At 41.8% G+C, this 17690-nt stretch overlaps 1 protein-coding gene across 2 annotated transcripts in view; it reads left to right on the plus strand.

Annotated features, from left to right (window-relative positions):
* The window catches only part of VIT (vitrin), a 123561-nt gene that overhangs the window by 14741 nt on the left and 91130 nt on the right, over positions 1-17690 (plus strand). For both annotated transcript variants that reach the window (XM_010809893.4, NM_173971.2), the window contains 1 exon segment: positions 12737-12806. In XM_010809893.4, coding sequence (XP_010808195.1) covers positions 12755-12806 — 52 coding nt within the window. In that variant the 5' untranslated portion in view covers positions 12737-12754.

Consider the following 17690-nt stretch of genomic DNA (forward strand, 5'->3'; position numbering starts at 1 on the left):
CTTAAAGCTCAACATTCAGAAAACTAAGATCATGGCATCTGGTCCCATCACTTCATGGCAAATAGATGGGGAAACAGTGGAAATAGTGTCAGACTTTATTTTTGGGGGCTCCAAAATCACTGCAGATGGTGATTGCAGCCATGAAATTAAAAGACGTTTACTCCTTGGAAAGAGAGTTATGACCAACCTAGATAGCATATTGAAAAGCAGAGACATTACTTTGCCAACAAAGGTCTGTCTAGTCAAGGCTACAGTTTTTCCTGTGGTCATGTATGTATGTGAGAGTTGGACTGTGAAGAAGGCTGAGCACCGAAGAATTGATGCTTTTGAACAGTGGTGTTGGAGAAGACGCTTGCGAGTCCCTTGGACTGCAAGGAGATCCAACCAGTCTATTCTGAAGGAGATCAGTCCTGGATGTTCATTGGAAGGACTGATGCTGAAGCTGAAACTCCAATACTTTGGCCACCTCATGCGAAGAGTTGACTCATTGGAAAAGACTCTGATGCTGGGAGGGATTGGGGGCAGGAGGAGAAGGGGACGACCGAGGATGAGATGGCCAGATGGACATGAGTCTGAGTGAACTCCAGGAATTGGTGATGGACAGGGAGGCCTGGCGTACTGTGATTCATGGGGTCACAAAGAGTCGGACACGATTGAGCGACTGAACTAACTAATGTCTATCTACTGCCTCAAGAAGATCTTAGGTGGTTTGGATGAGACAGTTTTGAGAAAACACTCTGCAGATTCTGATATAAACTGATATAAACCTATATCATTACAGTCTTCCCTAGTTGAATTCACTGAATGGCCAGGCACCGTGAGTTAGAAAGCAGTCAGGAATAACCTTTCAGCCACAAACCCCCCAAAAAGGGAAATTTGTTATCTCACAGAATAGCTGGTCCAGAGGTAGGCCCAGCCTCCAGGCATGAGACAATCAGAGATCCAGCTCCATTTCTCTAATTCATTTGGCTGCCTTCCTCCTTTTTGTGCTGGTTTTTTCCTCAGTCTAACTTGCCTCATGGTCACAACATGGCTGCCAGCATACTGGTAACAACCCACCCCCTTATTCATTTCCAGCAAGAGAGGTAACCTCATCCTGAAAAACACAGAATTTAAGTTTTCCCTTTCTATTGGTCTGATTCAGCTTGGGACACAGCCCACCCCTTGAGTAGTCATGGTCAACTGGCGAGGGCCCTGTGCTGATGGGCTCAAGCTTACAGTCCTGAAGCAATCACCAGCATGGTGGCATATATACATATATGGAATCATCCTTGGAATAGTCTTGGAGTCAGATCCACAACAGAAGCTGGGCATGGACCAGCTTCCTTGGAGCCCTCTGGCGGCATTTACTCCCTTTATCAAGTTGGGGTTGTGTTAGGAAGGAGGAAGCCAGGAAGCAGGTACTCTGCTAGGCAACCAACAGTGTCCAGTCCAGACAGCTTGACTCAGATTCTAAGCACATCTTCAAGGAGTCTGGCACATCCTTAGGAGCCAAGATATTGAGAAAAAGCAAAATTTTCCTTGCCTTCCTTGCCTGATCGACTTGCACTTTTCTTTAGGCATTTCCTTGAGATAAAAGAATGATAGAACTGGAACAAGAAGGGAAATAAGAAAAACTACTATCCTCTCTAGCTCATTCTCTTTCTTCACAGAATCCTCAGGTTTGTAACAGTGACCACTGATGTCATGGCAACAGGAAATGCAGTGTTATGGGCTTAGTCCAAAGGAATACAATCTGTACAAACTTTTACATGCAGGCTGAGGCCACCTCCCCATTGTAAAGGCCCTCTTAGTGCCAGCCTTCCTTTTTCCATCCTCACCAGATCAACCCACACCACTGACAGTGCCTGAGGCTTTATATCAGGCAGAGAGGGAGAAAGCAAGGCTGCAGATGTGGCCTCCCCCCTCAGAGATGTCTGTCCTCAAGGGATTTTTGGCATTTTGAAAATATAGCACAAGCCTCTCATAACTATTAAATGTTTCCAAATGAACACTGGTTCTTTTTGCCTTGTGAACAAAGGGCATTGTTAGGTGCTCCCCATGCAGCACCATAGATCAGACAAACACTAGCCTTACATAAATCCTCCATATCCACCAGGGCAGATTTTCTTCAAGTGAGTGGCTTGTGAAAGCCTCGAGGGGGCTTATTAAAAATGATGAATGCAAAAATAATTTTTAAGCCTTCCTTTTCTCCCTATTGCCTAAAGGATCAATTCCACATTCTTCAGGCATGACATTCAAGGCTGACATGGCCCCTTCTTTCCTCTCTAACAGTCTGACTCCTCTCCCATCCTGGCCCAGCAGCTCCCAGTTCCTGAAGCTCCTCTGTCTCCTGTCCTGTCCTTCTCTCACCCCTTATTGTTTTCCAATCTCCAGTTAAACTAATTAAAGCCTCTTCCAGAATCCTCATGCCCCAGGGCTATTTAAATCATCTACCGTTTATGCCATCACCATATCCCCGAGAGCAGAAGTTCTGAATTCTGGTTGCACAGCGAAGTCACCTGGGGAACTTTAAAACAATATTGATTTCAACTCAGACCAACCAAATCAGAATGTAGAGGAAGGAAGTGCACTTGCTTATTATGAAATATCTATGGCAAGTAGTGAAATGAAATACTGGACCTCTGCACTCAGAATGCCTGGTTTGAATTCCAGCTCCTCCTCTTTCCAGGCTTCTGACCCTTGGGCAAAGTACTTAACCTCTGTGCGCTCTCAATTCCTTACCTTTCAAATTAAGGCAAGAAATAGCCCCCGCTTTGTTGGGTTGTTGTGAAGATTAAATGAGTTAATACATTACTGGCACTTAGTATGTGCTCAGTTAATGCTAGTTTTGATAAATGCAACAGTTTTTTTCTAGAAGACTTAAAGCAACTTGATAAAACCCGACCCTTCTTCCTCTCTGCTGAGCATAGGGTACACACATGACTTTTTTTTTAAATGATTAAATGCATGCATGAATGAAGATGAATTATGATTTCAGGAAATTCGGAAGATTTAAATAGAAGTGGCCCATGAGCAAACCGTGAAAACTGAACAGGCTTGTGAGAGGCAGATGAGGGGTGGTGACATATTCCAAAAAGAACAGTAATAAGAGCATGAGCTAAGACACCGGTGCGCAAGGTGTAGAGAAAGGACCAAAAGTCTGGGGTGTACTAGGGTCAAAGGAGAGGATTACAGAAGAGAATCGCAGTGAGATGGTTTGCAAAGGACTATAAGTTGGGCCATTTCATGAAAAGTTCATTAAGGAATTTGGGCTTTATTCTGCAGAGGATGAGTGGACTGTGAAGAAGAATTCTGAGGAGGCTAATGCATAGTGAGAGCTGTGTTTTAGGAAGGTGATCCTTTCTAACCAGAGGGAAAGGTGATCTGGAGCAAAAAAGCAAGGAGAGGGTTTGGAAGTTACTGTAGCTTCTCATTTGGTATCAACACTGTCTGTATATGTTAAGTCTTCCCAAGAGAGATCATTTTATCAATTTGTTTTATTAACATTATGTGCATAGTTTAAAGATTTGAACAGAACAAAACTGTAAAACTCGCTCCTATCTCTGATCACCCAGTTCTCTTTCCCTGAAGCAACCACTGTTACTAAAATTAAAAAGATTAGAGGGGTGGGATGGGGAGGGAGGTGGGAGAAATGCTCAAGTGGGAGGGGACATGGGTAAACCTGATTCATGTTGATGTTTGGTAGAAACCAACACAATACTGTAAAGCAATTATCCTTTAGTTAAAAATAAATAAGGTAAAAAAAAAAATTATGAGAGTACTATGAACAACTGGGCTTCCCTGGTGGCTCAGATGGTAAAAAATCCACCTGCAATGTAGGAGACTCAGGTTCAATCCCTGGGTCAGGAAGATCCCGTGGAAAAGGGAATAGCTATCCACTCCAGTATTCTTGCCTGGAGAATTTCATGGACAGAAATTCCTAATGGGCTATAGTCCATGGGGTCACAATGAGTCAGACACAATTGAGCAACTAACACTTTAACTTTTTTCATGAGTAACTGTACACCAACAAATTGGATAATCTAGATGAAATGAACAAATTCCTAAAAACACAAAGCCTACTGAGACTAAATTATGAATAGAAAATCTGAATGATCTATAACTAGTAAGGAGAATGAATCAGTAATCAAAAATCTTACAACAAAGAAAAGCTGTGGACCTGATGATTTCACTAGTGAGCTCTACTAAACATTTAAAGAAGAACTAATACCAATTCTTCTCAAACTTTTTCTAAAAATTGAAAATTACAGGGCACTTTTAATTCATCTTATGACTTCCCTGGTGGCTCAGACGGTAAAGCGTCTGTCTACAATTCTGGAGACCTGGGTTGGGAAGATGCCCTGGAGAAGGAAATCGCAATCCACTCCAGGACTATTGCCTGGAAAATCCCATGGATGGAGGAGCCTGGTAGGCTACAGTCCATGGGGTCGCAAAGAGTCGGACACAACTGAGCGACTTCACTTTCACTTTTAATTCATCCTATGAGGCCACCGTTACCTGGATACCAAACCAAAGATGCTACAAGAAAAGGAAAGCACAGTTTCCCATATCAATACAATATCTCTTATGAATACTGATTGCAAAAAATCCTCAACAAAATATTAGCAAACTGAATTCACTAGCATATTAAGATAATTATACACCATAACCAAATTGGATTTATTCCTATAATGCAAGGATGGTTACATACACAAGAATCAATTAATGTAATATGCCATGTTAACAGAATGAAGGAGAAAAATACCACACAATCACTGCAATTGAAGCAGAAAAAACACCTGACAAAATTCAACACCATTTCATGATAAAAATGCCCAAAAAACTAGGTAGAGGAGAAAGCAGCATCATCCTAATAAAAGCCATTCATGAAAAATGCACAACAAATGTTATGCTCAATGGTGAAAGACTAAAGGCGTTCCCTCTAAGGTCAGGAGAAGGGCAAAGACGCCTGCTTTCACTACTTCTATTCAACACAGTACTGGAAGTTCTAGCCAGAGCAATTAAGCAAGAAAAATAAGTAAAAATACCATCCACTTTAACCTATGCACATGGAAAGGAAGAAATAAAATTGTCTCTGTTTGCAGATAATGTGATCATGCATGTAGAAAATCCTAAGGATTCCACAACAGAATTGTAAAACTAATAAATGAATTCAGCAAAGTAGTAGGCTTCAACATCAACACACAAAAGTCAGTTGCATTTTTATACATTAACAATGAACAATCAGAAAAAGAAATTAAGGAAACAATTCCATTTACAGTAGTAACAAAAAGAATAAAATACTTAGGAATTAAACTTAATCAAGGAGGTAAAAGACTTGTACAATGAACTCTGCTGCTGCTGCTGCTGCTAAGTCACTTCAGTCATGTTCGACTCTGTGCGACCCCATAGACAGCAGCCCACCAGGCTCCCCCGTCCCTGGGATTCTCCAGGCAAGAACACTGGAGTGGGTTGCCATTTCCTTCTCCAATGCATGAAAGTAAAAAGTGAAAGTGAAGTCGCTCAGTCGTGTCTGACTCTTAGTAACCCCATGGACTGCAGCCTACCAGGCTCCTCTGCCCATGGGATTTTCCAAGCAAGAATACTGGAGTGGGGTGCCATTACCTTCTCCGACAATGAACTCTATAGAACATTAATTACTGAAAGAAACTAAAGAAGGTATAAACAAGTAGGAGCATCACATGTTCGTGAATTAGAAGACTTGGCATTGTTAAGACATCAGTTCTATTCAAAGCAATCTACAGATTTAATGCACTATCAAAATCCCAATGATACTTTTTGCTGAAATGAAAAAAAAAATACAAAAATGTATACGGAATATTGAAGGACCCCAAATATCTAAAGCAATCTTGAAAAAGAAAAGAAGGGCTGTAGGACTAGCATAAATACAGACATACATACCAATGGAACAGAACATAGAGCCCCAAATTAACCCTCACATATGTGGTTAAATGATTTTCTTGCCAAGATCATTCAATGGGGAAAAGGCAGTCTCTCCAACAAATGGTGCCAGGAAAAGTTGATATACATACACAAAAGAAAAAACTTGGACCCTTACCAAATACCATATACAAAAATTAACTCAAGTGGATCAAAGATCTAAATGTAAGACCTAAAACTATAAAACTCTTAAAAGAAAACACAGGACAAGAGCATCACAACATTGGGTTTGTTTTATGATATTAAATATAAATTTATTTATAAAAAATATTCACAAATCATATATCTGATAAGGGATTAATATCCAGAAAGTATAGAAAAACTTCTAAAATTCAACAACAATCAAAACACAATCTAATCAAAAACTGGGCAAAGGACTCAGACAGACATTTCTCCAAAGAAGATACACAAATGGCCAATAAGCACATGAAAAGATGTTCAACATCACTAATCATTAGAGAAATGCAAATCAAAACAAAATGAGATACCATCTAACACCAATTAGGATGACTTCCCTGTAGCTCATGTAGTAAAGAATCTGCCTGCAATATAGGAGACCTGGATTCAATCCCTTGGTCGCAAACATTCTCTGGAGAAGGGAATGGCAACCCACTCCAGTATTCTTGCTTGGAGAGTCCCATAGACAGAGGACCCTGATGGGCTACAGTCCGTGGGGTCTCCAAGAGTCGGACACGACTAAGCAACTACCACTACCACTACCACTACCACTATCGAAAGAAACAGAAAATAATAAGGGCTGGGAAAATGTGGAAACACTAGAACCTTTGTACAATATTAGTGGGAATGTAAAGTAATACAGCCACTCTGGAAAACAGTATGGAGTTTCCACAAAAAAATTAAAAATAGAATTACCATATGATCCAACAATTTCATTTCTGGGTAGAGACACAAAAGAATTGAAGACAGGGTCTCAAAGAAATAATCTTACATCCATGTACATAGCAACTTTATTCACAATAACTAAAACACACAAGCAACCCATGTGTCCATCAGCAGATAAATAGATGAGGAAAATATGGTATATATTATTCAGCCTAAAAAAGGAAAGAAATTCTGACATGTGCTACAATATGCGTGAACCTTAAGAACATTATGCTATTTGAAATAGGCTAGTCACAAGAAGAAAATACTATATATGAGGTACTTAGAATAGTCAAAATCATAGAGCCAGAAACGAAAATGGTAATTTCCAGGAGAATGGGGAGTTACTGTTTAATGGATCTGGAGTTTCAATTTTACAGACAAAAAGAATTCTTAAGATGGATAATGGTGATGATAGCATTTTATGGGTGTATTTCATATTGCTGAAGGGTACACTTAAATATGGTTAAGATAAATTTCATGTTTTTGTATTTTACCATACTTTTTTAAAAATGGAGGAAAAACACTGAAGAACCATACAAAATAAGGTGGCATTATTATTTATTACCAATAATCAGCTGTTTTCTAATTCTAGGCAGCAAGAGAGTTAATTAAATTGGCTGGCTACTCTATTTATGCATACTTTTATCTCACAATCAGCCTTCCTTTACCTTACCGGAACTTCATATTCAGAACTCTATACTACATCTCACAATTTATAAATCTATGAATCAGTAACTCATTCTTTTGGAAACCTCTATTGTTCTGTTTTTGTTAGAAACCTGGTGAGCACATGAGATAGTAAGGTTCCAACATCACTGTGTACCCCACAGCTCCGTCACACTGAACTGCCTGCAGAAACTGTTCAACAATACTGGTGGTCATCCTTATCTCATTTCTGTAAAGGCTAAGAAAGGGTTTGCATTTTTTTCACATGTTTCAAAAGGCATATTTATACTTGAAATGTGTAAGTAAATGAACCAAGGAAAGAGAGAAAATGCAGTGGTAAGAAAGAAACCTCAGCACATTCTGATTCTAAGGGACCAGATGATTCTGGTTGCGGTGCATTACTGATGAGTCAGCACTTGCGGGATATTTCCTCGGGGGTTAGTATGTTTCCTGGAATCCTGTTGTTTTTTAATCCATCCACCCCTTTGTGTGAAGGTCAGGTCTATCGTGTCTTCTTAAGTTGTAGGACAGATCTGCAGGCCCCTTTCTCTGCAATCCCATCTTCCCTTTAAGTTTGTTGACTATTAACAATGCTTACTGAAATATAATCCACATGTCATAAAATACACCTCTGAAGTATACAATTCAGTAGCTTTTAGAGTAGTCACAGATTGTCTTCGTTTTGTTTCCTTTCTTTATTTCCTTGGGAAAAGAAAGAGCCCTAACTATTCACTCATGGATTCAATATATTTATCGAGCCCATAAAAGATCAAATAAAAATTCCTGCCTTCATGGAGCTTGCATTCCAGTGGGGAACACAAACAATAAACAAATACAATAAGCAAAGTACAGAGTATGTCAGAGGTGGTAAGTGACTGAAAAAAAAAAAAAAAAGATAATAGGGAAAGGATGATGCTTGGTGGTACTCAGTCATGTCCAACTCTTGGGACCCCATGGACTATGGCCTGCCAGGCTCCTCTGTCCATGGGAGTTTTCCAGCCAAGGATTCTGGAGTGGGTCGCCATTTCCTTCTCCAGGGGATTTTTCCAACTCACGGACTGAACTTGTGTGTCTTGCATTGGCTGGTGAATTCTTTACCACTGGCACCACTTGGTAGGGTGTACCACTTGATGGTGGGTGGGAGAGGGATTGCAATTTTAAGGTGAGTGATCAGGGAAAATCTCAGGAGAAGATAACATTTAGCAAAGACCTGAAAGAAATAAGGGAGTAAACCCTGTTCTGATCTGGGGGAAGAGCATCCAGATAGAGTTAACAGTAAGTGCAGAGACCCTGAAGGGTGAGATGTGCCCAGAGCTTAGTAAGTGAGAAGGAGAATGGAGGGAAGAGAGGTCAGAGGGCCAAAGGCAGCCAAATTTCATGGGGTCCTGAGCCATTTGCCTGGATTTTCGCTTTTCTTCTAAGATAGAGAACCACAGAAGTTTTGATCTGAGGAATGCCGTGACCTGATTTGCTTTGAAGAGGATCACCATGGCGGCTGTGTGGACTTCAGTTTGCAGAGGAAGAAGGAAACACCCTAGTTAGGAGGCTAATTGCTTTAATCCAGGTGAAAGGGGGCATGGCCTGGACCAGATGGCAATGGTAAATATAGGATGAAGCGGTTAGAGTCTGGACAAATTATGAATGTAGAGCCAACAGTCTTGGTTGATGGAAAAGATGTGCAGGACAAGAGAAAGAGAAATCTGGAATGACTCACAGACAAAGGAACCTAGAGGTACATTGACAGATGACTGGACAAAGTTGTGGTACATACACACAAGGAATATCACTCAGCTATAAAAAGGAAGACACTTGAATCAGTTCTAATGAGGTGAATGAACCTAGAGCCTATTATACAAAGTGAAGTGAAAAAGAGAAAAGCAAATATAGTATATGAATACATATATATGGAATCTAGGGTACTGACGAACCCATTTGCAGAGCGGCAGTGGAGAGGCAGACAGAAAACAGACCTGTGAGCACACTGTGGGAGGGAGAGGGTGGGACGGATGGAGAGGGCGGCGTGGAAACATAGAAATGACCATTTGTCAAACAGATACAGTGGGGATTTGCTGCATGACTCAGGGCGCTCAGACCAGTGTGCTCTGTGACAACCTGGAGGAGCGGCATGGGGTGGGAGGTGGGAGGGAGATTCAAGTGCGAGGGGAAGGGGACATATGTATATCTTGGCTGATTCATGTGGATGTATGGCAGTAACCAACACAATATTGTAAAGCAATTATCCTTCAATGAAAAAATAAATAAAAAAAATTTTTAAAGTCCAGTGCCAGATGACAACAGCCAATTGGTGAAGCTAATTAGGTGGGTCAGGAAGCAGATTAATATACTGCATTTATCCCAACAGGAAACATGTGAGCTGATCTGCCGTTTCTCAAACTAGTAAAAGACAAAAAAAAAAAAAATTTGACTTTTTATCACATTATTTCCAAAATATGACCCAGCTAATTAAGTATCAAATTGCCAATCATATACAGTGTATGATTATTTCTATTTTGAAGGAAAAAAAACATTTTCCTTTTACTTAGCTAGTGGTCAACTACCTTAATTGGGAAATTTAACACATTACAGCTGTTGCTGGAAATTAGCAAAGGGACAGTTCTGCTTGAGGTTACTCTTGCTGCCTAATTTGTTTGTAATAAAGCCTTTCAACTATCAGTTTTAAGTTGATAGTATCAAGTGTTTGTATTACTACCCTAGCTATAATCTAATAATTGCTTTTTGTTAATAAACTCTGCACAGAAGTGTATCTACATATTAATTATATGCTTGCTCTAGACTTAGCTAGTACCAGATTGTGTTTCTCTCTTTCCAAATCTCCAGGCAGTGACATCACTTTGGTGACTTCAAAATCACCCACGGTGGGAGGATTTATGCCACAGAAATTGACAAATGCTTTAAATCAGAGCTTCTTTTCCAGACAGCAGGTTTCCTAGCACACCAGTGGACATAGCAGGGGGTAGAGTTATGAGTGCCAGCTAAAACCTAAAAGCCACTCAGCAGTGGCAGGCGCGGGGTGAGGGGGTGGGGAGTGAATATAGTGGGTGCCATCTGCCCCAGAGAGGAGGAGAGCTTTATCACTGACATTGTTTAGAATTGCTAGTTTATAAGGATAATAAAGAGCAGACCAACTTTAAGTCTTTAAATTCTCTACAGACCATATTCTTCCATATGGCCTAAGCCCAGGGTAGATCCTTCCCACCTACTGCCACCTCCATTCTAATCCTACTCACGGCCTGGTTACCATGTGTATAACCTCTAATTTACCTTTCTAAGCCTTAGTTTCCTCATTTGTTTAACAGGGATCATAAAATCTGCTACTTTGCTTACTGTGCAGATTCTAGACAATATAGTGTGCACAGTATTCATTCAATTAATGGTGGTATGAATAAACCTAAGGTTTCCTCATAGCCTTAAGAGAAGTTGGAACCCCTACAGACCAATAGCATCTTTGTATCCACTGTGCTTTCCAACCTCTGAGCATCTTTAAATGCTGTTCACCTCAACTTGGAGCCACTTCGTCTCCTATTTTCATCTCTCGGAGTTCACCCAATTGCTGCCACCTTCACAAGACTTTCTCTTATTCCCACAGCTGACATAATCTCTCTTTTCTCTAAAATTCTTAGGGACTTCTTGGCAACTCTCTGGATTAGAATCTGAATTTTAACAAGATCCCCAGATATGTACATTAAGTTTTAGGAAGCCTTGTTCTAAATCACTCAAACTTGGCTGTACATTGGAATTACCTGTGGAGTTTTGAAAAAGCCTGATGCCTAGATAGACCCCACTCTCAAGAGATTTTCATTCAATTAGTCTGAGATGCAGCCCGGACATCAGGGCCTTTCAAAACTCCCAGACGATATTAATATGTGGCTAAGTTTGAGAACCACTGGTCCATAAACTCCCCTTATTCTCCCTTTTGAGGCCTCAGTTCAGTTCAGTTCAGTCGCTCAGTCCTGTCCGACTCTTTGCAACCTCATGAATTGCAGTACGCCAGGCCTCCCTGTCCATCATCAACTTCCGGAGTTCACTCAAACCCACATCCATTGAGTCGGTGATGCCATCCAGCCATCTCATCCTCTGTCGTCCCCTTCTCCTCCTGCCCCCAATCCCTCCCAGCATCAGAGTCTTTTCCAATGAGTCAACTCTTCACATGAGGTGGCCAAAGTACTGGAGTTTCAGCTTTAACATCATTCCTTCCAAAGAACACCCAGGACTGATCTCCTTTAAAATGGACTGGTGGGATCTCCTTGCAGTCCAAGGGACTCTCAAGAGTCTTCTCCAACAGCACAGTTCAAAAGCATCAATTCTTCGGCACTCAGCCTTCTTCACAGTCCAACTCTCACATCCATACATGACCACTGGAAAAGCCATAGCCTTGACTAGATTACTTTGTTGGCAGAGTAATGTCTCTGCTTTTGAATATGCTATCGAGGTTGGACATAACTTTCCTTCCAAGGAGTAAGCATCTTTTAATTTCATGGCTGCAATCACCATCTGCAGTGATTTTGGAGCCCCCAGAAATAAAGTCTGACACTGTTTCCACTGTTTCCCCATCAATTTGCCATGAAGTGATGGGACCAGATGCCATGATCTTCATTTTCTGAATGTTGAGCTTTAAGCCAACTTTTTCACTCTTTTCTTTCACTTTCATCAAGAGGCTTTTTAGTTCCTCTTCACTTTCTGCCTGCACACTCTCTAATATTAGGGTCATTTCTGTCCACGTATGTTTTTTCACTTCTATCAAACTGTGTCTTTTAAGAGCAGAACTATTTTTTAATTCCATTTTTATAAACTCATCCCTAGGCGTATAATAGGAGTTTGGTAAATGTTTATTGAGTAAACAGTGAATGAATCGCTTTTGTAATCTAGAACAGTTTGTAATCAAAAAATGTTCTGTAAATACCATAAGTGTGACTTTTGTCCTAATTTGAAGACTGGTTGAACATATTCAGGAAATTGCGGAATTATTTCCTCTTTAGTCTAAGACCACATTTCTGAAGAAGGGGAGGCTGGCAGCTAGAATGGGTTTTCTGAGAAAAGCCTCTCTGGGTACCACTACAGCTGACCTCCTCCATCTCCACGTGTTGTTTACAGAGAGCCACAGCTTGAAATCTTAAGACTCTAGAGGGCAATGCAAAATGAGGCCGCTCCTCCCTACACTCTGTGCACGCAGTTCAGAACTCTTGGCTGAAACATGATGATGTTATTGTTTCTTCCTCTCTAGGGTGCCATTTTGATATTTATGGGGATTGTTGTCCTCACTATGAAGGCATCTGTTATTGAAATGTTCCTTGGTAAGTACTTTTATATGTGTATCTGGATACACTTTTAACATTCTCCTAACGTCCAAAGAATCTTGCCAAGAGGTTTAATCCAAGACAGAGCATATAAACAGTTCAGTGTATCTTTTTAGGATAAACATTTTGGAGAGATGTTTAACAGAATGTTAAATGTAGATCACATTCAGGATGTATGTCTATATATTTTTTTACATAAAGCAAGTATATATTGCAGATATATGTCTATATATTACATACTAAGCATACATACATAAACACATATTTGTGTGTGTATATTATTCAGCAACTGGCAAATATTTCACATAAAGCATATTGACAGATTCTGAATTTAGGAAACTTATTTCTTAATTTCTAAAAAAAATAATAATAATTCTTATCTCTGACGTGACCTTGTTTAGTTGCTGAGTCTGACTTTTTGTGAACCCATGGACTGCAGCATGCCAAGGTTCCCTGTCCTTCACTGTCTCCCAGAATGTGCTCAAACTCATGTCCATTGAGTCGGTGATGCCATCCAATCATCATATCCTCTGTCATCCCCTTCTCTTGCTTCAGTTTTTCCCATTATCAGGGTCTTTTTCCTTATGGCTCAGCTGGTAAAGAAACTGCCTGCAACGTGGGATACCTGGGTTCGATCCCTGGGTTGGGAAGATCTCCTGGAGAAGGGTAAGGCTAACCACTCCAGTATTCTGGCCTGGAGAATTCCATGAACTCTATAGTCCATGGTGTCGCAAAGAATTGGACATGACTGAGCAACTTACACACACACACACACAGGGTCTTTTTCAGTGAGTCGGCTCTTTGCATCAGCTGGCCAAACATTGGAGCTTCAGCTTCAGCATTAGTCCTTCCAGTGAATATTCAGGACTGATCTCCTTTAGGATTGACTGGTTTGATCTCCTTGCTGTCCAAGGGACTCTCAAGAGTCTTTTCCAACACCACAGTTCAAAAGCATCAATTCTTCAGTGCTCAGCCTTCTTTATGGTCCAACTCTCACATCCATATATGACTACTGGAAAAACCATAGCTTTGACTATACAGACCTTTGTCAAAAAAGTAATGTCTCTGCTTTTCAACTTGCTATCTAGGTGTACCATTGGCAACTCATATTTTTAGAGAAATCCTTTAAGCTTATCACCAGAGAACACAATTTGGGGTAGGCCCTTAAGGAGCAGCAGGTAAACCTGCTGAAAGAAAGAAAAGTGATGATGGCTTTGGCACTAAGCCCAAGGGTAATCGTCTATTAATCCTGACCCTATAGGGCTGTGGCCACTCTATGTCAGGCAGAGTGATCTTATAGGTCACTGTGAAGCTATTACCAGGGAAGGGTACAAAGGCCTTTTAGACAGTTTGCTGCTGCTGCTAAGTCGCTTCAGTCGTGTCCGACTCTGTGTGACCCCATAGACAGCAGCCCACCAGGCTCCCCTGTCCCTGGGATTCTCCAGGCAAGAACACTGGAGTGGGTTGCCATTTCCTTCTCCAATGCATGAAAGAGAAAAGTGAAAGTGAAGTCGCTCAGTCGTGTCCAACTCTTAGCGACCCCATGGACTGCAGCCTTTCAGGCTCCTCCATCCATGGGATTTTCCTGGCAAGAGTACTGGAGTGGGGTGCCATTGACTTCTCCGATTAGTTTGCTAGAGCTGCCATAACAAAATACCACAAACTAGGTGGGCTTAGAACAACGAAATTTTATTCTTTCACAATTGCAGAGGCTAAAAGTCCAAAATCAAGGTGTCAGCAGGGCCAATTCCTTTAGAAGGAAATATGTTCTATGCCTCTCTTCTAGCTGCTCGTAGTTTGCTGGCAATCTTTGGCATTCTTGGCCTCACCCCAATCTATGCCGTCATTTTCACATGGCACTCTCCCTCTGTATGTGTCTATGTCTATATTCAAATTTCCCCTTTTATAACCCCAGTCTATTGGATTAGGAGCCCAGTATGAAGGACTGATGCTAAAGCTGAAACTCCAATACTTTGGCCACCTCATGTGAAGAGTTGACTCATTGGAAAAGACTCTGATGCTGGGAGGGATTGGGGGCAGGAGAAGAAGGGGACAACAGAGGATGAGATGGCTGGATGGCATCACTGACTCGATGGACGTGAGTTTGAGTGAACTCCGGGAGTTGGTGATGGACAGGGAGGCCTGGCGTGCTGCAATTCATGGGGTCACAAAGAGTTGGACACAACTGAGCGACTGAACTGAACTGAACTGATGACCTCACCTTTGGGCTTCCCTGTGACTCAGTGGTAAAGAATCCACCTGCCAATGCTCATGTCAAGGGTTCAATCCCTGGGTTAGGAAGATCCCCTGGAGAAGAAAATAGCAACCCACTCCATTTTCCTCCCTGGAAAATTCCATGGACAGAGGAGACTGGCAGGCTATATGTAGTCCATGGGGTCACAAAGAGTCAGACATGACTGAGCTCACACATGACTTTATCCTTACTCAGCTAATTACATCTGCAACCACTCTATTTACAATGAAGGTCATCTTCTGAGGTTGTGGGGGCTAGGACTTCAACATGAAGTCCAACAGGAAGTCCTATGACTTTAGGAAGGAGGGAAGGGACACAATTCAACCCATAATATACTCAGAATGCACAAGGTCTGTGCAGAGGGAGTCTACACAGCAGAACTGAGGGCTGGAGGAGAAAGAGGTGACACAGCTGAAAAGGCAAGGAGATTCCTGGCATGCTGGTAGGAAGCTGGGCTAGGAGGCTAGGGGAATCTTGTTCTGACTCCACCACTAACTTAGCAGGAATATTCATGTTAAGAGCACAGGGTCCTTCGTTCCCACTTTGCCCTTCTGAGAGGCTGTCTCTGTCTACTAACCTATAGGTTAGTAGAGGTGGACACGGTGGGATAGAGGTGGGGCAGGAGGTCAGGAATAGGAAGGACTTAGCCACAGTAAAACAAACAGAACAAAACACAGAAACCCTGAGTCCAGTTCCCGTTTGCCATGTCCCCCACATTGTGGAACCGAGAAGAACTTGACTGTCCTTCTTTGACCTGCCCCTCTCAACCGGCAAAATCCATTTCCCTTACTTTTGGCTCATCTCAAAAGTAAGAAATCAAAGTAGAAAAAGGAGATTCCTATTACAAAGTTCTTTCTCTATGTCCATATATGTCCCCCTCCCTGACATCTCTTTATGCATCTGCTTGTCACTATCCCAGGACTATTTCTCTCAAGTTCCCCATAACCCTCTTCAGCACTGTGACAGCCTCCCTGACCCACATCCTTATCCAACTCATTCTCCACAACACACCCCGATTAATCTCCCTAAAGCCCGTATCTGATTCGACTCTCCTGATTTAACACTCAATGTTTTCCTTTAAGAGCCCAGGCCTCTTAAAGCACTTTGCTTGCTGATGAGGCCTCTCTGATATGGCTCTTTCCATCCTTTCCTGCTCTCCTCTTAATCACAGAGCCCAATCCTGGCTTCCAGGGACGTGGAAAGTGCTGATCCTCTCATTCCCATGAAAGTCGAGTCATTTACTTCCCGGACTTTGACTATGTGGTTCCGTTTCCTAGAATGTTTTTCCTCTCACCCCTACACATCCCAACAGTCCTCCAGGAAGCTTCCTCTGCCCTCTAACTGATCAGATCATCTTCCTGTGAGTTTCCCTGGAGCCCTGTATTGATTATAACCTTGTAATATTGTATTCATCTCAGGAGTCTGCTACCCCACACTGTGCATCACAAGCGCAGGAGCTGTGTCTTGCTCATTGTTGCATTTTAAGTCCTCAGCACATCTTACAGCCACTCAAAAAACATTGCCAAATGAAGTATTCTCTCAGGGATGTTGGATATTTCGGGTTGCAGAGTCTGAGTCTGATTCTGCACACCACAATTCCTCTGTGTGAGTTTTTTCCCCCACACTGAGTGATTCCTCAACACCAGCTGGGTGTCCTACAACTCACTTCAATTCTGACACCATCTACCTGGAGATAGCATCAGATTCCACAGGTAAAGGCTCAGTCTCACACACACACACATTCCAGATGCCAACTGCAAGTTGGGTTGTCATTTGCTCTTCTGACAGATTGGCCACAAATCAGAGGTTCCCGTGACCCTCTCCTTGGATTTGATTAATTTTCTGGAGCAGCTCACAGACCTCAGGAAACGTTTATTCACTAGATTACCAATTTATTACAAAGGATATTAAAGGATACATATCAACAGCCAGATAAAAGAGACACATAGGGCAAGGTAATGAACAAAGAAGCTTCTGTCCCCATGGAATTTGGGCCCAGCACAGGGGCACATGGGAGAGCTCTGGTTTGTCAACATGGAAGCCCTTTGAAACCCTCTTCTGGGGTTTTCATGGAGGCTTCATTACACAGACATGATTGATTAACTCACTGGCCATTGGTGATTGATTCAGCCTCCAGCCCCTCTTTCCTCCTGGGAAATCAGGAGATGGGAATAAATTCCAACCCTCTATTCTGGGTTGGTTCCCCTGGCAACCAGCTCTGTCATCTTCAGGGATTTTCAAAAGCCAGCTCATTAACATAAACAGTTGTAACTGAAAGGGGCTTGTTACGAGTAACAAGACATCCATTTCACCTTTATGACTCTGATTTCAGGAACTGAGGACAAGAAATCAAATATTATAACAAAAGATGCTCTTATCACTGAGGATATTCCAGGGGTTTATGGAGCTGTTAGCCAGGAACTTGGCCAAAAGGCCAAAATGTATATTTATCATAAATCACCATATCACACAGAACCAGCCAGTGATCCCCCCAAAGCCCTCTAAATTAATGTCAATTAAGTGTTTAATCAATACATATCAGAGCTAGCCTGGTCGCTCTAAATATGTGTAAATTTATGACGTAGCAGAGTTTTATGCTGCCCACTGTCATTGGAGCAGCACATAAA

Source organism: Bos taurus, chromosome 11 (assembly GCF_002263795.3).
Source record: "Bos taurus isolate L1 Dominette 01449 registration number 42190680 breed Hereford chromosome 11, ARS-UCD2.0, whole genome shotgun sequence".
NCBI classification, from domain to species: domain Eukaryota; kingdom Metazoa; phylum Chordata; class Mammalia; order Artiodactyla; family Bovidae; genus Bos; species Bos taurus.